The sequence below is a fragment of the Trachemys scripta genome, chromosome 10 (assembly GCF_013100865.1).
Source record: "Trachemys scripta elegans isolate TJP31775 chromosome 10, CAS_Tse_1.0, whole genome shotgun sequence".
Taxonomy (NCBI): Eukaryota; Metazoa; Chordata; order Testudines; family Emydidae; genus Trachemys; species Trachemys scripta.
This window is the reverse complement of record NC_048307.1, coordinates 30481901-30504860: the sequence shown is the minus strand read 5'-3', so window position 1 is coordinate 30504860 and position 22960 is coordinate 30481901. Positions and strand designations below refer to the sequence as shown.

Here is a 22960-nt window from a genome sequence, read left to right as displayed (position 1 = left end):
GATTCCTGCCTTATGCAAAAGACATATAAGTAGGTGGAACAGAACAAAAGAGGCTGTAATCATGAGAAATCCCCGAGCTACCACCTGAGCTGGAACAAGGACTGTGCCAGGGAAAAGGATTGTGCCCGGACTAGGAAGGCATGTGATAGAAGCTTATTGAAAGATCTCTGAGGGTGATATTTTATCTGTATTCACTTTTCTTATTATATTAGGTTTAGAGTTGCGTGTTTTATTTTATTTTGCTTGGTAATTCGCTTTGTTCTTTCTGCTATTACTTGGAACCACTTAAATCCTGCTTTCTGTATTTAATAAAATCACTTTTTACTTATTAATTAACCCAGAGTATGTATTAATACCTGGGGGGGGCAAACAGCTGTGCATCTCTCTCTATCATTGCGATAGAGGGCGAACAATTTATGAGTTTACCCTGTATAAGCTTTATACAGGGTAAAATAGATTTATTTGGGGTTCGGACCCCATTGGGAGTTGAGCATCTGAGTGTTAAAGACAGGAACACTTCTTAAGTTGCTTTCAGTTAAATCTGCAGCTTTGGGGCACGTGGTTCAGATCCTGGGTCTGTGTTGGAGCAGACTGTCGTGTCTCTAGACACGGTGCTGGAGTCCCAAGCTGGCAGGGAAAGCAGGGGCAGAAGTAGTCTTGGCACATCAGTTGGCAGTCTCCAAGGGGGTTTCTGTGACCCAACCCGTCACAGTGGTGTAGTCGAGCACGGTCTGTGCACAGCTGATTGCTTTGAGATACTGGTAGTGATTTTAAGTGAGTTTTAAGTGTGGTGGCTGGAGAACAGACACAGTGGTTACTGGTTTGTTATTTTCTGTTTGCTTATTTCAGGTAAGGGAAATAGGGACAGAAAAGGAAGCAAAATAAGTAAGAGTGAAGATCAGAAGAGGCTAGAACTACACAAGTTGCAAATTGCCAGGAAGGCTGAACTCTGGGCACTGGGAAAATCCCTGTTAACTAAGAAGCCCTTGAGCTGAGTGCACCTCTGTTTCAGTGAACTGCAGACAGGTGTGGCCCAACCTCTGTGTCTGTGCTGAAGCTGACTGGAGTGTCTAACTTAGCAAGACAGGAGTGGAGGGGTGCCTGTTCTGGCAGGAGGGGGTTCTCTGTGGTATCCCAGGTCATCAAGTGATGATCTAAAGGGAAAACAAATGGAAATTGATGTGCAATTTTCCTGGGAAAAGGCTGCCCTGGAAAAAGAAAAGGCTGCCCACCAGCAAACCCTGGACTTTAAAGACAAAGCAATTAAGACCCAGAAGCATGAACAGGCTGTAATGGAGTGGAAGAGGTGCACAAAGACATGTATCCTGGAGCTGGAAGTTGAGGTCCTGGTGACTGCAGCGGTGGGAACAGACCCCAAGGACTCTGTAGCTGGAAGCATGCCCAACCTAGTGAAAGGGGGGGGGAATAAACCCAACTACTGCTGTTTCCTCCCTCTCTGATTTTCCATGAGTCTAGCTAACACAGATTAGGGGAGGAGCTCCTTAAAGGTGTGATACAAGTACCATATATACACAATATATCCCTAAACGCTTTCTTCATTCTGTTTGTCCTTTAGAAAGGAACGTGTTTCCTGCAAATCTTAGGGCATGACTACATGTACAGTGCTGCAGCAGCAGCACATCTGGTGAAGCTGCTCTATGCCAACAGGAGAGATCTTTCCCGTCAGCATAATAAAACCACCTCTGTAAACAGCAGAAGCTATGTCGGATAGCGCTGTGTACACAAGTGCTTATGTCGCTCAGGGGGTGGTTTATTCATGATGTTGATACAGGCTGTAGTGTAGACATAGCCCTTTTAGCTCATTCTATTACTGACTTCTCGGTAGTGTGGACTTGAAAATGAGGATCGTGGAGGGTTACTAGACACCTGTGGAGCGGAAAACAGTCACAGAAAGGACCTACCTTCTTAGCTCCTGCACTCCGGCGTGGTAGCTGAGGGCGTGGAGGAATCATCTCCTTAACTCTGTGTGAGAGAAAGCAGAAGGAAGCTATTCCATGTGCAGAAAGCAGCCCCAATCTGTCCTGGACCCAAGTAGTTTGTATTTCTAGGGTTATTGGCCTGTTATAGTTAGCTTGGGGATAAGGCACAGAAACAATCAGATCATGGGAGAAATTATGAAGCCTCACAGGGAATGTCCATACAGCAGCTGGAAGGGCAATTCCCAACCCAGCCAGACATACATGCGCTTGAACTATCATGCTAAAAGCAGTAGTGTGTCCGTGATGGCACGGGTGGTGGCTTGGGCTAATTGCCCGAGTACAATCCTGTCTGACCTCCTGGGTAAATACTTGGGCAGCTATCCTGAACTGCTGCCATGCCATCACAGCCACACTCCTATTTTCAGTGTACCAGCTCAAGTAGAACTGGAAATTACCCTGCCTGCTGCCGTGTAGACATACCATAGACCAAGAACAACTCAGTGCAGACAAAAATCTCTACATTCAGTGTGTGGGGCTCATCGTGACTTCTTGGATAACTAGTTAAATATAAAAATATATGGAGATATACCTATCTCATAGAACTGGAAGGGACCCCGAAAGGTCATCGAGTCCAGCTCCCTGCCTTCACTAGCAGGCCCAAGTACTGATTTTTGCCCCAGATCCCTAAGTGGCCCCCTCAAGGATTGAACTCACAACCCCGGGTTTAGCAGGCCAGTGCTCAAAACCTCACACCTCACTAAAGGCCCAAGGCCTGATTTTCATTTACATTAAAGGGTATAAAGGGGGCTTAGTATGAACGCAAATAAAGTCCCTAGGCTCTTTTCACAAACCTGACTGTCCTGTACTATCTAGTCCAGTGTCTAGTACTTGTGCTGTGAGCCACTGCTCTAGCCCTTTCTATTCCTGCAATGTTTTAATTGATCTCTAGCACCCACCTCTGTACATTGCCACGGGCTCGTCTCTGAAAATGCTCAACATCAGTACAAATATTCAAAGTACATCCCCTACCTCACTTACCTACCCACCTGCTGCCCTATGAACCCCCACATCTCAGATCTTGTATGTTTGTCAATACCAGTCTCATGGAATCCATGACTACTGTCAGGAATGAAAACTGTACAGCATTATCTACTTTATCATTAGCAAATATTGTGAAAATATTGTTAAGGGTCAATGATCAGGCAAATAACGCTGGAAATATGAGTTTAGACTGATAGAGAACCTTAAACTCAGCCCACAGAAGCTGACTATGGAATTCACAGTATTTTAAACACGAGTCCAGAAATGATTCAGTATTGACATACACAGGAATAACGTTTGCAACTAGATGAGCACACTTCTGGGTGTAACCTGATTACCATCCAGGGCCAGAATAGATTCAGATTTCAAACCCAGAATCCAGATTCCCAGATCCCAAGGCCACTGTGGTCACCTAGTCTGACCTGTATAACACAGGCCAGAAGCCCTCCTGCCCAATGTTCAGCATTGCACAACTGGCTGGGTGTTCTGAACCTGATTCCAATCTCACTTACCGCAGTATAAATCAGGACCAATAACACCAAATTCAGTGAAATTGCCCAGAAGTAGAACTGGTGTAAACAAAGTTAAAATGAAGGCTGTTATAAAGGGGTTTCAACTTCCTCTCATGCACCAGACATAGGCCATTGCTAGAGCATACCAGTTTATGTAGGCCAGTGACCTACTGAATTATGGCAATTCCTGTGTTGTTCCAGGAGCAATGGGGAGTAGTGCCCATGCAATGGAATTATTGCGTGGGCTCTGCCCCCATGTAAACTTGTGCATGGGGGTGGGAGGACAAGGGGGCAGTGGAAGCGAGAGCGGTGGAAGCAAGAGTGGGACCCAGAGGGCTGGTGAGCAGGTAGGAACTGCTGGGACCACCCTTCCCAGTCTGAAGTGGGCTGCCACCCCCTCAGCCGAGTCTCAGTAGCTCCCTCACACCCTCTCCTATCCCTCTGCCCACCTGTGCTGTTCCCTTAGGTCTGTTGATTCAGTTGTACATCGAGAGAGTTTGTGAGGCCCTTTTTCCGCACATGCTGGATTTTATCTGTTTTCAGTATTCTCTCTTTCCTATTCAATAAATTATACATTAAAAAGAACCATACAAGGCTAGGTGAAATGTGAATCTATCTTCCTGTCTTCCAAACCCACACCAGTTCTCTGTTCTTAATGGGCCTGATCCAAAGCCCAATGAAGTCAAGGCAATTCTTTCTATTGATTTCAATGGACTTTGGATCAGGCCCATTATTATTTATACAGCACCACAAGTGTGCATGACATTTAACAGATATATTACAAAACAGTCCCTGGCCTGAGGAGCTTACAGTCAAACCACTGACTCCAGTGTTACAGTCACGCCTTTACGCACCGACTGGCGAGCTCCTCCGGCAATCGTTTTGGTACCAAGGCCTTGGCCAGCTCTATTTCCATCACCAGGAATGTCCCTGCATCTACATATTGCTGTGAAGACAAACATTAATAATAATATAATAATAATAATAATATAATGGAGATATCCCATCTCCTAGAACTGGAAGGGACCTTGAAAGGTCATCGAGTCCAGCCCCCTGCCTTCACTAGCAGGACCAAGTACTGATTTTGCCCCAGATTCCCAAGTGGCCCCCTCAAGGATTGAACTCACAACCCTGGGTTTAGCAGGCCAATGCTCAAACCACTGAGCTATCCCTCCCCCCGTGGGGGAACTTGACCGTAGGAAGGTGGGGGCTGGACATGGGGTGTGTGTGCGCAAGGTGGAAGTTTCGCCTAGGGTGCAACATATCCTTGTACCAGCCCTGCTGGGAACCTTGCAAGAGAACCTTGCTCTCTCAGTGTCACATTTTTCAGTGTCACTGCTGTCATGACTGAAGCCTTAGCACAATGCCAAATGTTTACCAAGGACTCTGCTGGAATCATAGAGTAACAGCTTGTTTTCTTATCTGATCTCAAGATTTTATATCACAGAAAAATCGAGTTAGAGAAAGGCACAGGTCTGGAGTAACAATTTCCTCAGATTCTTTTTTTTTTTTTTGAGAAGGAAGCCAAAATATGAAAACTGTTGAAGAACCCTCCTAAATTCAGTTCCCGATATTTTTGATCCCCCACTTGAATGATAATGTGTGCACAGCTGTCACTAGAGAGATCTCACTGTGGTAGCTGCAAAAGAGGTGAAAGTCCCCAGTCCTCAGCTCTCCTAGCAGAAGTCAGTTATGTAGATGATGCTGGAATCTGGGCTATGGGAATTTACACAATGACAGTTTACAGATTCTTTCCATCTCTTTAAAGCACACACTGACCTGTCCTTCCAGGTTCTGACACACTGTTGCTTCAGTTTCTATAGCAGTCTCTGACACCTGAGATTTTAGCGTAGTGGACATCTAGCAAGAGAAAGAAGGTCTACATTGTTCAGTATTCAAAGATCCTCACACTTCCCAAAATTAATCCAGTCCCTGTGACACCAAGAGAGCAGTAAAACAGAGGTTTATTACCTGCTTACCGTGCTACAGTTTTGAAAGCCATGAATATTAAACAGCCAAGCCATTCTCAATGTTAGATTTGGTTCATGCATCATGTATTAGGAAATTCTAAAGTGATGACGATTTTTCAATCATTCAGGAAGAAGGAATACTAGCTGGCCCCCCTGCCTCCCTTCTGTCCTAAAACATGCAACGTTTCCAAGTTTCTGAGTTCCACAAATCTGCTTTCTCTTATACAAACTGTGACACTGTATGGAATATGTGGGACATTTTGTGATATTACTGATACCATATTATAAAATTGCAAAGAATCTGGCCAGATATGCAGTGTAAGGTATCTATGAAAATGTTATAATTTGCCAAGTATGATAATCTTGTGTATATGTTTGTATCACCTTTTTATGGTAAGTTATAGATATGTAGGGTATATCAGTTATTTCCAAACTTGTGCTGTGTTTCTGGGTAACACCCCCAGACAGATTGGCAACAGCACTGCCTAGCCTGTTCGATAGCTCATCAAGGGTCATCTGCTATACAACTGACCCATTGAGAGAGGGTAAGGGATACACCTTATGAGACAGCAAGGCATGTAGGGGCACGTCGGTAGACAGAAAATTCTAAGGCTTTTCCATGCCATGTGCTGTGAAGCTTGTGTTTGGGACACAGGAAGTACAAGCCACATGGCAAAAGAATATAAAAGGCAGCTGCATCTTCTCCATTTTGTCTTCATTCCTGCTTCTTACCCTTGAATAACTTTTCTACAAACTTGGCAAATGCTTTCGCTTTGAAGCATTTGCCAAGAATGTTTTCATTAATCAAGAACGAAAGTCGGAGGTTCGAAGACGATCAGATACCATCGTATTTTCTACAAACGAAGCTCTGAACAAAGGACTGAATGACCCATCCAGCTGTGGATGTGTTCCAGAAGGACTTTCAAGCCAGCAATCTCACCAGTATTGCTACGAACCTGATATATGGACTTTGAAGTCTCTGTATGTATCTGAGTGCTTTACCATTTAACAACTCTCTTGTTCTTTCTTTTTTCGTTATGATAAACCTTTAGTTTTAGGAACTAAAGGATTGGCTGGCAGCGTGGTATTTCGGGTAAGAACCAAACTTATACTGACCTGGAAATGTGGCTGACCCTTTGGGGTCAGAAGAACATTTTATATAGTGAGCACAGTTTTTTAAATAACTTCTCACTATCCTGGACTTAGGTGCTGATTGGGAGCCAGAGAACTGGAATGCAATAAAGGGGGCTAGGTGATTTCTTTTTTAGCTTCTTGATAACCAGTGTCGGGGAGATCAGAAGCACAGTTTGTGACTGGTTGATGAACTTAACTTCAGTGTTAACCACCAGTTTTGGGTGTATCTGCCCTCCCTTCTGCAGCTTTCCCTAACCTTGGCATTTTCAGTGAGGTCTGCCCCAGGCACCCCAGGTCACACAAGCATGGCAAGGCCCAAGAGCTTTATAACCATGGGTAAATTTCTCTCTAACCCTTACCTTTCTTAGAACATCCTTCTCTTTGGTCATTTTATCCTCTTTCTGGTTCCTACTGGGCATAGCTTTTGAATGAGGGGAGCTTGCTGCTGCGATCACTGGCCCTAATTTGTTCAGATTGGCTTGATGCCCAAGATCACGTAAAATGCTGAATAGACACTTAGTCTGAAAAAGAAGGAAATTATGAAATTGAGGCAAAAAAAGAAATGCAGCTTGTGGGACTGGACTTCACCATCCTTCTTGCCTCAACACTCACATGTTAGAGCACAGCAATGAATCATTAAATTATCACTAAACATTTTTCAAAGGTTGCCTTTTTAAATAACATTTTATCTCTGCATAGGAGGGTTGCATCACCTGCAATTTAGCACCTATTTAAAAGCTATGGTTAGTGCAATAACTTAGGTTGGTTTGAATTAGCTACATCATCTGGACAATAGCTCTCATCAAGCATAAGGTCCAGTCCATGGCATTAAGGAACCAGGAAATGAGAATGTAAGAGAGACAGAGAGAGCATGTGTTGTTTTATTTGCAAGTTACAACGTATTTTTATAATTGTGACCCAGTGGGGAGTACCATATGGGAAAGAAGACATCACCAAAGCATTACTGGGATATTGTGGAGCAGTAGGGTGACCAGACAGCAAGTGTGAAAAATCAGGATGGGGGTGGGGAGTAATAGGAGCCTATATAAGGAAAAGCCCCAAATATCAGGACTGTCCCTATAAAATCGGGACATCTGGTCACCCTATGGAGCAGAGACTAGAGGAAAGCTGTCTGCCTGGACCTGTTTTTCAATAATCCATCTCCTAGAAGGATAAAGTTTGTGTGACTCACACAGGAAAGGGCTGGTGTTTTCATCCAGGTCCAGCTACTAGACTGCACCTGGGATATTTGTGATCCCCAGTCAACAGTTAAGGTGAATGAGGGGACCAGTAAAACCAACTTACTTTCCCTTGTGTGAGTCTCTCCTGCTTTGGGACAAACACAGAAACAAGTTCAACATTGGTCAAGGGAAACATGAATGTTAATATTTGCCTAAAGTAACATGGTTGGGGGAAGGGGAGAAGAGAAACGAAAACAGAAAAAACTGTATGAATTACAACCTCAATGTGGTCCTTTTAATTAATTAAAATCTTTTGAGCATCCTTGGTGGTAACTACACTGATCCAGTAACCACTATATTTTCCTAGGGAGGACCTGCCTCACTAAGAAGTGGTGGTGAACACCTATCATAAGGGGGAAGAGGATTTTTACAACACTGATTAGCTGCTGCCAGAGAAAGGAGTGCAGACAAGTCATGTCCTAAGGGTCCCTTCAATCCCCAAACCCCATTGCACAAGATGTCTGCCTCATACCATGGCTTAGGAAATAAATTGGCTCATTTAGGAAACTGCTCCAATAAGCTTGGAAATCCAGTGAATCCAGAGCCAGCTTTATTGTAAAGGCAAACTAAAATACCATTCTGATAGCCCTGACTGCTCCCAAACATGTGATGCATGAACACAGATGGACAAGGAGATTGTACTGCAGTGTACAGTACAAGCCCATTCTCACCTTCCCAAACACCTCACTGTCTTGATATGCAAATACACGGAAAGCCCCTCGTATGCGCTTCACACCAGGGTACAGCAAAGGCACCATGTTGACGTATGCCACGCCATGGAAGAAAATCTGTCCATCATCATCTCCCTGGAAAGGCAAACAAGACCAGGCATGAGTTAGCTAAATGATTGTTCTCAGGACTGTTCTTTGCAAGGTTTTCAGGCCATCACTGCAGGCTTCTGCATACTGCCCCAATTCCTAATAAAACAAAGTTATATCAATGGTGTCCTGTCACTGAAGTTTCCCCAGCTGGCATAAAGCTGTGTCAGCATGAAAGAATATGCTGTAGTCCTTCCATACCCAATATTATTCCAATCTCTGCAAGTCAAGGACACATTTTCTTAGTGAAGCCAAGTGCTCTGTTCCTACTGGGCTGAATCCTGGCACTCAAAGAGATAAGCCTCTAAAGGCACTCACCAGCTGACTAGGAAACAGAATGTTCTGCTAGAGTTATGAGGAGCTTAGTGTCCAGTATGGGGCAAGGAGAACATAGTTAGTCATTGCTGCAAAATCATATGGCCAGTTTAGGATCCCTGAACATCTGAGAGGTGCTCAAGGAACATCTTGGCCAAAGGAAAGATCAGCTAATCACTTTCCCAAGCAGTTATTTTCCCAAGTAATCCCTCTTCAGTTGCCATGGTACAAAAGAGCACTAGCAAGATAGTTGTGTGTTGTAACTTGAAACGTTGCTATTTGTTTGACAGCTTTGTAAGGCTGATTACTCCATTACCAAAGCCTCTAGCCCTCCCTAACTTACCTCTGCCATTTGGAAACTGTTCCTGGCTTAGCAGAACCGCTGATGGAAAATGGCACCAAAATACAATCATACACATACATACAAATCTCTAGGCATATTTACCTTGTCTAACTTGCTAGATTTCCCTTTGGTGGAAGTAACCACAGGCACCCTGGTAATCTCCACTGGCCAGTAGCGGCATTCTGCAATGCGCTTCTGTAAACTGCCACACCAAAGGAGACAATTGAGAAATATAGAAAAACAGTCCAAAAATTAGCCTGTGCCATGTAGGGAAAGTGAGGCTACACATTTACAGTAAACTCTATGAGAAGAAATAAACTGGTAGAATTATCTTCTTAAAAAAAATAAAAATAAAAAAATAAAAAAAAATCTACCAGTGCCCCCAGTGAAATGTTCTATTCTACGTTTCAGTTTTTATTAGCAGGGACAACTGCATGAAAACAGGAACGTTATTCCTTAAGAGTTCATCAGCTCCTATGGCTCATTCTCCATTGTAAATCGCAGTGCTTTGGCTGTGCTATCACAGCATTCAACTGTAAAAATCACAAAGGACAGAATCACAGGATAGAATCGCAGAAATGTAGGGCTGGAAGGGATCTTGAGAGGTCGCCTAGTCCATTACCCCATGCTGAGGCAGGATCAAGTATACCTATGCCATCCCTGAAAGGTGTTTGTCTAACTTCTTAAAAACTTCCGATGATGGGGATTCCACAAACTCCCTTGGTAGCCTATTCCTGTACTTAACGGTCCTTATAGTTGAAAGTTTTTGCTAATATCTAATCTAAATCTCCTTTGCTGCAGATTAAGCCCATTACTTCTTGTCCTATCTTCAAATGGATATGGAGAACAATTGCTCACTGGCCTCTTTACACCAGTCCTTAATATACTTGAAGACTGTTAACAGGCTCCCTCTCAGTCTTCTTTTCTTAAGACTAAACATGCCCTGGGTTTTTTAAACTGTTCCTCACAGGTCAGGTTTTCTAAACCTTTTTATCATTTTTGTTACTGTCCTCTGTACTTTCTCCAACTTGTCCAAGTCCTTCTTAAAGTGTGGCACCCAGAACTGGCCACAATACTCCAGGAGAGGCCTTACCAGCACCGAGTATAATGGAAGAGTTACTTCCCAGGTCACACTTATGACACTCCAGTTAATACACCCCAGCATGATATTAATTTTTTTTACAACTGCATCTGTAGTTGGCTCACAATCAATGTGACCCAGTATAACCCCCAGATCCTTTTCAGCAGCACTACTGCTTAGCTGGCTATTCCCCATTTTGTAGTTGTCTGTAAGTGTAGCACCTTGCACTTGTCTTTATTGAATTTCATCTTGTTGATTCTGACCAATTCTCAAGCCTATTTTTAAGTCTAATCCTGTCCTCCAAAGTGCTTGCAATCCCTGCCAGCCTGGTGTCATCCACAAATTCTAGGTGCTTACAAGCAGATTATTTAATAATTTGTTCCAGTATCTTTCCAGGTATCAAAGTTAGGCTGACTGGTTTATAATTCCCTGGGTCCTTTTTGTTCCCCTTTTTAAAGATAGCTACTATGTTTGTTCTTCTGCACTCCTCTGGGACCTCACCCATCCTCCATGAGTTCTTGAGGATAATTGTTAATGGTTCCGAGACTGCTCCACCCATTGGCACCGACTCCGTGGTTTCTGCAGGGCTGCAGCACCCATGGGGGAAAATTAGCAGGTGCTCCACGCCCACCAGCAGCCAAGCTCTCCCAGCCCCATCCCCTCCTCACCTTCTCCTCCCCCAAGCACACCGCGTCCCCACTCCTCCCCCTCCCAGCGCTTCCCGCCTGCCGCCTAACAGCTGTTTGGCACGCTTAGGACTTTCCAGGAGGGAGGGGGAGGAGTGGGGATGCAGTGCACTCAGGGGAGGAGGTGGTAAAGCGGCGGGGCAGGGGTGGGGACTTGGGGGAAGGGGGTGGAATTGGGGCGGGGCGAGGTTGGTGCAGGGGTGGGCAGGGGCGGGGTCAGGGGGTCGAGCACTCACGGGGAAGACGGGAAGTCGGCGCCTATGGCTCCACCTAGTTCCTTAAGTACCCTAGGGGTGCATTTTGTCAGGCCATGATGATTTGAATACATCTAATTTATCTAAATATTCTTTAACCTGTTCTTTTCCTATTCTGTCCTGTGTTCCTTCCCTCTTGTTGTTAATATTAACTGTGTTAAGCATCTGATCATAATTAACGGTTTTAGGGAAGACAGAAGCAAAAAAAAACATTAAACACCTCAGCTTTTTTGGTGTTGTCCATTAGCTCTCCTTCCCCACAAGTAATAGACCTACACTTTCCTTCACCTTTCTCTTGCCCCTACTGTATTATAGAACCTCTTCTTGCCTTTTATGACCCTGGCTAGGCATAACACAATTTGTGCCTTAGGCTTTCTGATTTTGTCCCTACATGCTTCTGCTATTCTTTCACACTCATCTTTAGCAATTGGTCCAGGCTTCCACTTTTTGTAGGATTACTTTTTGATTTTCAGGTCATTAAAGAGCTCCCAATGCAACCATGTTGGCCTCTTACTATTCCTCCTATCTTTGCATTGGGATAGTTTGCTGTTGATAGGCTAGGATGATCACTTAGGGCAGGGAGAGAGCTGGGAAGGTTTAAAGAGGAAACTTCAGACCACATCTTACGTCTTCTTTCATGCTACTTGTTATGCCTGGAATAGCCTTCCATTTAATGTGAGCCAAGTCCTCCCTCTCTTTCAAAACACTCCTGAAGATAACCATCTTCCCCCTCCTGCAAAGCATCCACTCTGTTTGTTCAGTACCCTTTGCATTGGACAGAACAAACCATTTTGTGGCTTTAGAAAATAAGCATTTTGGGGCTGTGACTCTTATTTTTTTGGCATATTTTACTCACTGTGGCACATTAGATATAGATCTATTATTAATTGGCAAATCGGTCTGAAACATGTTGGAGTTTTCCTTTCTTTTCTCCCCTTTACCTTAGAAAGGAGATGAATAAGAGCAGACATGACAAAAGTTTAAAATAATGAATTATAGAGAAGGTAGATGGAGAGTGTCCATTCTTCCGGTCTTATAGCTCAAAAACAAAGGGAACATTCAATGAAATTGAAAAGTAGCAAATTCAAAACGGATACAAAGAAATATTTCTACACATAATGTATAACTGGACTATGGAACTCATTGCCACAGTATGACACTGAGGTCAAAAACTTAGCAAGATTCAGAGGGATTTGATATTTATATAGATAACAGAAATATCCAGACTTATGGATGCTAAAAAAATTAAAAGTACTGGAAGGGATATAAAACCTCATGCTTCAGGATTTAAAACAAGCTCTATGAGGGATTAGGCAGATTACCCCACATCTATGGTGGGGTCTATTGCGTCTTCCTCGAAAGCACCTGGTGCTGGTCACTGTCAGAGACAGGATACTGAAATAGATGAATCATGGGGCTGATGCAATCTGGAAATTCATATGTTCCTCCCGATCCCCATCACTTTTTGCCCAGAGAATTTTCCTTAGTTTTCTTACCTGAGAACTGCTGGAGGGTCTAGGTAACAGCGCCTTTCCAAGTCCCAAACAATTCTCTTCTTTATGCTCTCTGCCTGAATCCTAAATTCCCTGTCCTAGGAGAAACAGTCGGATGTTCAGATCACACCCTGACTCAGTACACTGCATTCCAACTGATGGGCAGTGCCTAGCCTAGCAGTGAAATGCTTATCACCTCCAAGGGGAGAACTTATTGCAGAATTCAGCTCCACACAGAAAAATCAGCATATGACCAAAATGAGTTAGCAACCGTTACTATAGTTCTTGGGCCAATTAAAGTTAGATTTACTTGTGTCACCAGCAGCCTGGCTGATGGTGCTTGGACAAGCATCAGGTCTCCTCCTCTGAACCTTGCTTCTCATTCCTCCCATTTTGTATCTTTGAAAGTAGGTTGTCAGTCATTAGTTTTGCTACATACTCCGGCTCGCTCCCGGCTGCTTCAAGGTCATTTCTTCCTCACCTCTGTTTTGTTGAGCTCTCCATCCTCCTCCTCATAGGGCCCACCAACAATAAAAGAGTCTGGAATGTTTTGAGCTCCTGGTGCCAGGATGTTGCTAATGGGCCATTTTTTTGGCCGAGGTATTGGCTCTTTTTCACCACCAAGCTTCAGGATCCCGTTCTTGAATGCCAAGGGGTACTCTTTCTAGAGAGGTATAAAGGAAAAGGATTTTCATTCAGAGGTCTGAGCAAAAGCAAGTAAACACTAGTGAGGTGTGACCAACAAGTAAAAAGCAACATTATAGCGACACAACTTGGAAAACATGCTCCAGCCCACACAGGTATAGAAGCTACAAAACACAAGCATCAAACTGCATGAACTGACAGAGACAGGAAAATCCCACCCATTTCAACACACATGCACATGGGAGTTGCCATGGTGATGAACAGACCAGGCAACAATGGGCTTGATCTAAGTCACAGAACTATACATACACAAACAGCTGAAAAATCATTGACAAATATCAATATACTTATGTGGCCACAGAAACAGTTGGACATACTCACATAATAGGCATAGGCATTCATTACTCATGCAGATTAACATCTTAGAAACCACAACCACAGAAGCAAAGATCTATCTGGGACATGTACAAAGAGTTCATTGACAGTTCCCCACCTCTCCAACAGTTGGTACTTGCAAGCAAACCATGTAGTTTTGCTGGGGTCCTGTGGGAACAAACACTTCAGGGACAGAATAAGCGGCCTCCAAGGTAACCCTGAGGAGGTTGCCACCTGAAAGTTGTGATACAGAAAGCAGGGACTCTTGGATGGACACTGACACTTCAAGGCCACACTGCAAAACAAGAGCAAACTGAAGTGACATTCCACTGGAAACGGCAAAGTTATTAAACAGTTACCATGCATCCGTCTTTGCAGAGGAAATGAGTAGAGGTCTGCCTAAGTTAGAAATCTACAATATTATTTTATTCATTGATTCAAATGAAGACAAAATGGGCATTACTGTGTGCTAAATGAATCTTACGGTAATTAAATTATTTGTTTCCAAATTGTAATGTTTCTCTACAGTAACTCCTCACTTAACATTGTAGTTATGTTCCTGAAAAATGCTACTTTAAGCGAAACAATGTTAAGCAAATCCAATTTCCTATAAGAATTAATGTAAATAGGGGGGGTTAGATTCCAGGGAATTTTTTTTTGCCAGACATATATATATATATATATATATATATATATATATATACACACACATACACATACACACACACACAGAGTATAAGTTTTAAACAAACAATTTAGTACCATACACAGCAATGATGATTGTGAAGCTTGGTTGAGGTGGTGGAGTCAGAGGATGGGATATTTCCCAGGGAATGCCTTACTGCTAAATGATGAACTAGCACTCGGCTGAGCCCTCAAGGGTTAACACATTGTTGTTAATGTAGCCTCACACTCTACAAGGCAACATGAATGGAGGGAGGGGAGACAGCATGGCAGACAGAGACGGAGACACACACCCTATGTGAGAGAGAGATGCGCATTGCCCCTTTAAGTACGCTGACCCCACTCTAAGTACATTGCCTTTTTAAGTAGCTCAGCAAGTTGAGACAGCAGCTGCTGCCAGCAAGCTCCCTCCGTCCTGAGCCCTGTTTTGTTCCCCACCTCCCCCCCCCACTCTGTGGAGATGAGGTAAAGGAGCGGGGGGCAGAAGTGGGGGTACGGGGACACCCTGACATTAGCCCCCCTCCTACCCTGCCTGCACAGCAAGCAGAAGGCTCCCAGGGACAGCTCCAAGGAAGAGGGCAGGAGCAGCACACGGCAGTGGGGAGAGGGACAGCTGAACAGCTGGCAACTGATAGCTTGCTGGGCGGCTGCTGCACAGGGAACTTAGGGGAACAGGGAGCTGATAGGGAGACTGCCAGTCCACCCTGGTTCCAAGCACCCAATTTGCTCCAATGGGCTGCTCTTTCTGCAAGCAGTGGACAAAGCAAGTGGCTGCCAAACAAGGTTATAAGGGAGCATTGCGCAACTTTAAACGAGCACGTTCTCTAATTGATAAGCAACGTAACAACGTTAACTGGGACAACTTTAAGTGAGGAGTTACTGTATTTAGAATGTAAGCTTCTCAGGGCAGGGACCATGTCTCTCACAGTCACTGCTTAACAAACAAATGAAAAGTTAAAACTTAGCTGTGTTGAAAGAACATAAAGGATGCAAAATGAAACACTCAACATTCAGGAGATGCCAAAGTTAACACATGGAACCTCAACTGAGCTCTTTATCCATATACATTATTACACAGTATTTAATTACAAGATCACATATAGGATGGATGGGATTCAGTGAATGAAGTAACTTTTGAATATTTATTATCTTTACTGTTCAGTGTGATTGGACACTTGCCTCATTCATTACATATCGATTGACCTGTCTACTGACGGCAGAAATATATTTTCAGATATACCAGTGTAAATTCATTGAAATCAGTGGACTTTAAATTTACACTGGTAATTGCAAACAGAATTTGGATTAAAATTAGACACATTTCCTCATTCACTATGTATCATTGCTTCATTCACTATGTATCATTGCTTCATTCACTGAACACTGTTCAACCAGTGTGCTGAATAAGGCAGGGATCCTATAGTAAAAATAGTATGCGATGAAGTACTAAAAGACCATGTAATATTTTGTTTGCACAAAGGGACAGAGTTAAGGTTATTCAGGCATCCTTAATAAAGCCATTTTCTGATTTTTCAGTCCTTCGCTTTGTTACATTAACGTTCTTTCAATGTAGCTTTTTGTACAGCATATATTAGGGTTTATGGACCCAATCCTGCTCCTATTGTAATCAATGGGAGAAGGACAGGGCCCCACATTTTTATATGTATTACCATAATGTATACATAATTTGCAATATGGCTGAGTCATAGTTCCTGAAATATTCATAGCTTTTTATTTAAATTACACCATATAGCTGCATAGTTGAATTATTGAGTGAATGGCCTTGGGAAATTCTAAATACCTTGGCATCTGGACGAAGGCTCTCTAGTGGAGAGCCAGGAACTGGATGCAGTGGAACTGTTGCTCTAAATGAACACTGTCCTGTGAAGAAACAAAGACAGAATCAGCACAAAGTCTGAAGCCCTCCTGTAGTGAAATCACTTCCTGAATGGAAAAACTGTGCTATCTGCCCCCCATATAATCCAACTTTCTAAAGACAGCACTAGGTATTATTTGTCAACAGAAGTGAAGCTACAATGAAGAAGCTATGTGAGAGCAAGAGGTGGATGTGGACACAGTATGAATTCTACTTTGCACCTTCCAGCAGAGGTAGAAGGTCCACAACAGCCTGACCAAGAGCCACAGTCTTTTCCTCCTTCTGCTTCTTCTCCTTTGGTAAAACTTCAATCACAGTCACTGGGGGGGAAAAACATAGAATCTGGTGATGTTTCTCAATCACCTATAAAACAGCAGTTGGAAACAGTGAGATCATTCAGGGTGCCTAAAAAGTATATTAGCTCTTAACCAACATTCCTACTTGATTCCCCAGTGATTGAAGGGGATAGAATAGCTGAGTGTTTCCCACAGCCAGTGTTCAGACTTCATTCTCAAGCAAGTCCTGCTGGAAGAGGATGAGAATAGAGAAGCTGAGAGTTCCCTACAGTGATGCTTCTACTCCATTCTCTAATGAGTGACTCCTGCTAGGAGCAGATGGGGATGAAGCAGTGAGAGATCCCCACGGCCAGAGCTCCTTTCAATTCTCTAGTGATTCATTCTGAGCAAATATAAATGGACAGTTAGAGTGACAGTTACTTACAGAATAAGGGTTTGTGTGCGATGTCATCTAGAGAGTTTGGCCCATCAGAGTTGTATTCAAAGCTAGTGGTGAAGTTATATTTCACTGTTCCATCTGAAGAAACATCAATTTTCAGGGAGTCACCCAGGATAACACCATTATACTCTGCACGCACATAGGTCACTGGAGTGTCTCCTTTGACACCTTTCTGGCAAACACAAACCAACAATAGGTTAATTATTTTATTCTACTGCAAAAGGCAGATTTCAAACTGCTCACAACCAGAGCTGTCCACAAAAGGTGGTTGAGCTAAGGAAAAGAAGGATTTTTTTTCAGTTACTCCACACACAAGAATGGGTTTATGATGAAAAATTCTGGTCTCACTGAGATTTCACCCTCTTTTCTTCATTCTCTCTCTCTGCAGCACCCCAGTGGTTACTAGCACCCAGATGTGGTAGGGACATTTAGAACTAATAGTCTTCATTAACATGGAGGAGGAGAGAAGCATAACTACACTGATTTTCATCCAAAGGGGCAACATAATAATGAACAATAATAATAATTTCAAGAAAGGTTCTGATTTTTGTAAACAACTGAGGAGGTAGCTCACAAATGGTATGGCTGCATTAATATGAAATTCTAGAATACTGTATAGCTAAAGAACTCCTTGAAATCTAGTGGGAATTTTAGCAAGTTTTTTGGAAATATTTGGATTCTGTAGACTCATTAATTCTACACTAGTAGCTTTAAAGAAGGGCACAGTTTTTAGCATGTGTTTACCAGTGTTCTTAAACATAGGAATATAGGAAGTTCTAAAGTATATCAGACCAGTGGTCCATTTAACTCACCAGCTTTTCTCTGACAGTGGCCACTGGCCAGGAGCAGATGCTCCCAAAGACAGTGCAAGAAATGATGAGGTGGGCAATTATAATATAACCTCAATACAGGGGGAAAATATTTCCTAACCCTCTCAAGATAGAGGTTGACTTATGACCAACAAAGGCTGATATCCTCTCCAAACTTTTCTTTAATTCTTATCCATATAAGCCAAATCTTTATTTGAATCCTGCTAAGCAATTTTGCCTAATGATACTTTGCGGTAATCATAGACTTTAAGGTCAGAAGGGACCATTATGATCATCTAGTCTGATCTCCTGCACAATGCAGGCCACAGAATCTCACCCACCCACTCCTGTATCAAACCTGTGTCTGAGCCATTGAAGTCCTCAAATCATGGTTTAAAGACTTCAAGGTGCAGAGAATCTTCCAGCAAGTGACCCATGCCCCATGCTGCAGAGGAAGGCGAAAAACCCCCAAGGCTTCTGCCAATCTGCCCTGGAGGAAAATTCCTTCCCGACCCCAAATATGGCGATCAGCTAAACCCTGAGCACGTGGGCAAGACTCACCAGCCAGACACCCAGGAAAGAATTCTCTGTAGTAACTCAGATCCCACCCCATCTAACATCCAATCACAAGCCATTGGGCATATTTACCGCTATTGGTCAAAGACGAATTAATTGCCAAAATTAGGCTATCCCATTATACCATCTTCTCCATAAACTTATCAAGCTTAGTCTTGAAGCCAGATATATCTTTTGCCCCCACTACTCCCCTTAGAAGGCTGTTCCAGAACTTCACTCCTCTGATGGTTAGAAACCTTCATCTAATTTCAAGTCTAAATTTCCTGAAGTCCAGTTTATATCCATTTGTTCTTGTGTCCACATTGGTACTGAGCTTAAATAATTCCTCTCCCTCCCTGGTAATTATCCCTCTGATATATTTATAGAGAGCAATCATATCTCCCCTCAGCCTTCTTTTTGGTTAGGCTAAACAAGCCAAGCTCTTTGAATCTCCTTTCATAAGACAGGCTTTCCATTCCTCGGATCATCCTAGCAGCCCTTCTCTGAACCTCTTCCAGTTTGAATTCATCCTTCTTAAACATGGGAGACCAGAACTGCACACACTATTCCAGATGAGGTCTCACCAGTGCCTTGTATAAGGTACTAACACCTCCTTATCTCTACTGGAAATACCTTGCCTGATGCATCCCAAGACCGCATTAGCTTTTTTCACAGCCATATCACATTGGCGGCTCATAGTCATCCAGTGATCAACCAATACTCCGAGGTCCTTCTCCTCCTCTGTTACTTCCAACTGATGCCTCCCCAGCTTTCATTGTGCATTGTGTAATCAATATATCCTTTTATCAGTTTTAAATTTGCTGTTTTTCAGTTTCATTAAATGCCTCCTTATTAATCTATTAAGAGAAAGGCTAAATAGAAGACACCTTTTCTATACCATTCATTATTCTGTATTCCTTTCTCATGTCCTCTCTTATTCATCTCCTCTCTAACTAAACATTCCCAAATTTCTTCTATGTACCTTCATCTGGAAGCTTTTACGTATCTCTTAACATTCCCCCCACCCCATCTCTTAGCCCTCTCTATACTTGCTATTTTCTTTTTGAGAGGGGGCGACCAGAACTGAAGTATTCCAGTTCAGGTTGTACCACTGATTTATATAATGACATTTAATATTTTCAGTATTATTTCCCATCTCATTCCTTTATAGACTTCCCTACTGCACAAAGACATAGCAAGGGTAAATCTATTAATGCATGAGAGGTATTTTGATACTATAGTATAAATGCCTAGACAGATAGCTAGATGCATTCTACCATTTTATTTGCTTTTCTGACTGCTGCTATGTAATGAGCAGAAATTTTCATTGTGCTGTCCACTGTGACACCCAGGTCTTTTTCCTGAGTTGTTACAATTACTCTGGACGTCAATAAGATCAGCCAGGAATGTAATGTGGTACATAGACTCCATTAATGGCCAGATTTTGATTTTAGTTAACTGGCACAAATTTCAGTGGAGTTATTTGAGATTTACATTGCTGTAACTGAGATCAGAATCAACTCTTTTATAAGTATTTGTCTCTATATTATGTTGGTGATGGAAGGAGGGTGTGGAATTAAAAAAAAAAAGAACATGTTAGCAAAACAGGAGTGTAGCGGGGCGGCCTGGCTTCCAGGCGCCCCAGGAAGCGATGAGCCAGAAAAGCCGCCAGAGTGGGCGGAGCCACCGCGGCCTGTCCCCGCCCCCCGGAAGTCAAGGGGCAGGACAGGAAGTATAAAGGCCAGGCCCCAGCGCTCAGTAGCTGGCCGGCAGCGGACAGACGCTGGTGCCCGAGCTCCCGCGGACCTGAGCCTGCCGAGAGCCCGGTACCCTGAGGAGGACTGGCCGAGCCTGCCGAGAGCCCGGTACCCTGAGGAGGACTGGCCGAGCCTGCCGAGAGCCCGGTATCCTGAGGAGCGGTCTGAGCTTCCCCCCGCCGAGGGCCCAGAGGGAGCGACAGACCTACCTGGTGCTCGGGGCCCGGAGGAGCCCATGATCTGCGACCCAGCAGACGGAACTCAGGAGGAGCAGGTACCCATGGAGGAGGAGATGGGAAGTGGCCCGGGGATAGCAGACCCCGAACCCATGTCAGTGTGTTGCGGTCAGGATCCCCACTGACTGCGCGGCAGACAGACTGCTGCGGATAGGGCCCCGGGCTGGAACACAGTGGAGTGGGTGGACCTGTGTTCCCCCCTGCCACCCCGCGCCGGGTGGCAGTCTCTCCTCCTCCTTGTCCAAGGGGCCTGGGCCCCTGACAGACTATTGGTTTGCTGCCCCGCCCTGACCCAGGGCCGGAGCTGTTAATTGTGTGCTCAGTCCCTGTCTAAGGGCCTGAGTTCTAAACTGCTAATTGTGTGCTCAGCCCCTGCATAAGGGCCTGAGCTCTAAAACTGCTAATTGTGTGCTTAGCCCCTACCCAAAGGTCGGGGCCCTAACTGTTATTCGCTTTGTAGCGGGGCGGCCTGGCTTCCAGGCGCCCCAGGAAGGGACGAGCCCCACCCCGGAACTACTACAAGGAGTATGATTTATATCATGCATTGCTTAGAAAACTTTGTTGTAAAGAAATAACTAAAAATACTGATAGTAATGCAAGAGGGGGCATAGCAGGCCACGTTTCAAATTAATGTTTATGCAATGCAATATTCCTGGATGGGCTGTCGGTGGGGATTGAACCCAAGATTTTTGGACCGAAAAACAAGACCCTTTACTCTACATACGAGCTAGCCACTACTGGGGAACAGAGAACCATGCTGTGTAACTATGGGTTACACTGAGGTCCTGGTTTCATTATAGATTGCTCAGGAGTGTTATGTTCTCACACCAAGTTTTGGAAGCGTTTACAGCATAAAAGTTCATGTCTGCCCCATTTACTAAACCAGATATATTTAATGCCAGACAAGATGAGACATTTCAGAAGCCTTTACCAGGTCACGTGCCTCCAACACTGTGATCTGTACCGGTTTGATTGGGGACAGAGGTGCCTCAATGGAAGAAGGTGGAGCCAATATGAGGGATCCTCTTTTACTAGCCTGCCCAGAGAGAACAGCCATGTCTCTGCAGAAATAAGGAATGAAAAAAATTAAACATACCCATACTCTTTCTTCTGGGCTCTGTTTTGCAGTAACTCAGCACAACCTCTTGTTATGCTCTCAGCGGCACTATTCCTGTGTTGTGAGCTCTTCTACCTTCTCTAAAACTACCCCCTCTCCCAGCTAATCAAATTCAAAATAATGTAAATGATACACAGAAACGGCACATTCTAATAAGATTCAAGACCTGGATGTTGAAACATCACAAAATGCACATGGTTTTACTGATCACACAAACACTTTGTACAGTTCAGTTCCCTTCAGTGTGAAGCTCAAAGTGAAAAATATCTTATGGACATAAACCCAAAATGGTACAGGACGGGGAGCATGTCAAACGTTTGTGTGATGTATCTAGCTATGGAGGGAGAGTGGGGTGAAGGGATACCCAAAGAAGGGCAGGTCCCAGGGACAGGGATACCCAGTGTGTGTGTGTGTGGGGAGTTCCTGTGGCAGGGGATAGGCAGGGAGGGAAGGGGTACCCACAGGCAGTTCCCAGGGCAGGAGAGGAGAGGGAACAGCCAACGGAGGGCAGTTCCCAGGGATGGGGATAGCTGGTGGGGGGGGGGAGTTCCTGGGGGAAGGGGAGGCGCGGAGGGGATACCTGGTGGGGGCGGTTCCCGGGGCAGGGGATAGCCAGGAGAGGATACCTGGGGGGAGGGGGCAGTTCCTGGGGGAGGGATACCCAGAGGTGCATCCGAAGAAGTGGGCTGTAGTCTACGAAAGCTTATGCTCTAATAAATTCGTTAGTCTCTAAGGTGCCACAAGTACTCCTGTTCTTTTTGCGGATACAGACTAACATGGCTGCTACTCTGAAACCAGAGGTGGGGAGTTCCCGGGAGGAGGAGGGGACAACCGGGGATGAGGGGGGCAGTTCCCAACTTCCATGGGCAGGGGATAGGCTAGGCGGGGATACCCGGTGGAGGCCGGTTTCCGGGGCAGGGGATAGCCGGGAGAGGATACCCAGAGCCTGGAGGGGGCAGTTCCCGCGGTAGGAGGGAGGGATACCCAGAGGGGGCTGTTCTCGGTAGGGGGAGAGGACAGCCGGGGGGGGGGCAGTTCCCAGGGCAGGGGATAGGTGGGGGGATACCCGATGGAGGCCGGTTCCCGGGGTAGGGGGCTACCTACCCAGAGAGGGCAGTTCCCGGGGGTTCCCCGCCGGATGTACATGACGGGGGCAGACCCCAGGGTAGAGTCACCCCTGGTCCCGGGTGTACGGGGACGCGAGCGAGGGGTACTCACCGCTTACGGCTGGGACGGGGAGGGGCGAGTCAGTGATCACTTTTCAGGGGCGCGTCCTCGGTAACCATAGCAACCGTTCCTACTCCCGCGCGTGCCCCGCCCCTTGCTCGACGCATAGGGCACGT

At 44.7% G+C, this 22960-nt stretch overlaps 1 protein-coding gene across 3 annotated transcripts in view; it reads right to left on the bottom strand.

Annotated features, from left to right (window-relative positions):
• The window catches only part of CFAP70 (cilia and flagella associated protein 70), a 44765-nt gene extending 21805 nt beyond the window's left edge, over window positions 1–22960 (bottom strand). For 2 of the 3 annotated variants that reach the window (XM_034784456.1, XM_034784458.1), the window contains exons 1-14: window positions 22836–22960; window positions 21432–21561; window positions 17129–17315; window positions 16630–16728; window positions 16334–16413; window positions 13967–14143; window positions 13310–13492; window positions 12832–12926; window positions 9417–9516; window positions 8510–8644; window positions 6957–7118; window positions 5273–5353; window positions 4348–4439; window positions 1923–1983 (exon numbers count right to left, since the gene is read on the bottom strand). In XM_034784456.1, coding sequence (XP_034640347.1) covers window positions 1923–1983; window positions 4348–4439; window positions 5273–5353; window positions 6957–7118; window positions 8510–8644; window positions 9417–9516; window positions 12832–12926; window positions 13310–13492; window positions 13967–14143; window positions 16334–16413; window positions 16630–16728; window positions 17129–17315; window positions 21432–21557 — 1578 coding nt within the window. In that variant the 5' untranslated portion in view covers window positions 21558–21561; window positions 22836–22960. The remainder of the gene's footprint in view (window positions 1–1922; window positions 1984–4347; window positions 4440–5272; window positions 5354–6956; window positions 7119–8509; window positions 8645–9416; window positions 9517–12831; window positions 12927–13309; window positions 13493–13966; window positions 14144–16333; window positions 16414–16629; window positions 16729–17128; window positions 17316–21431; window positions 21562–22835) is intronic. The other variant, XM_034784457.1, reaches the window with a different exon arrangement.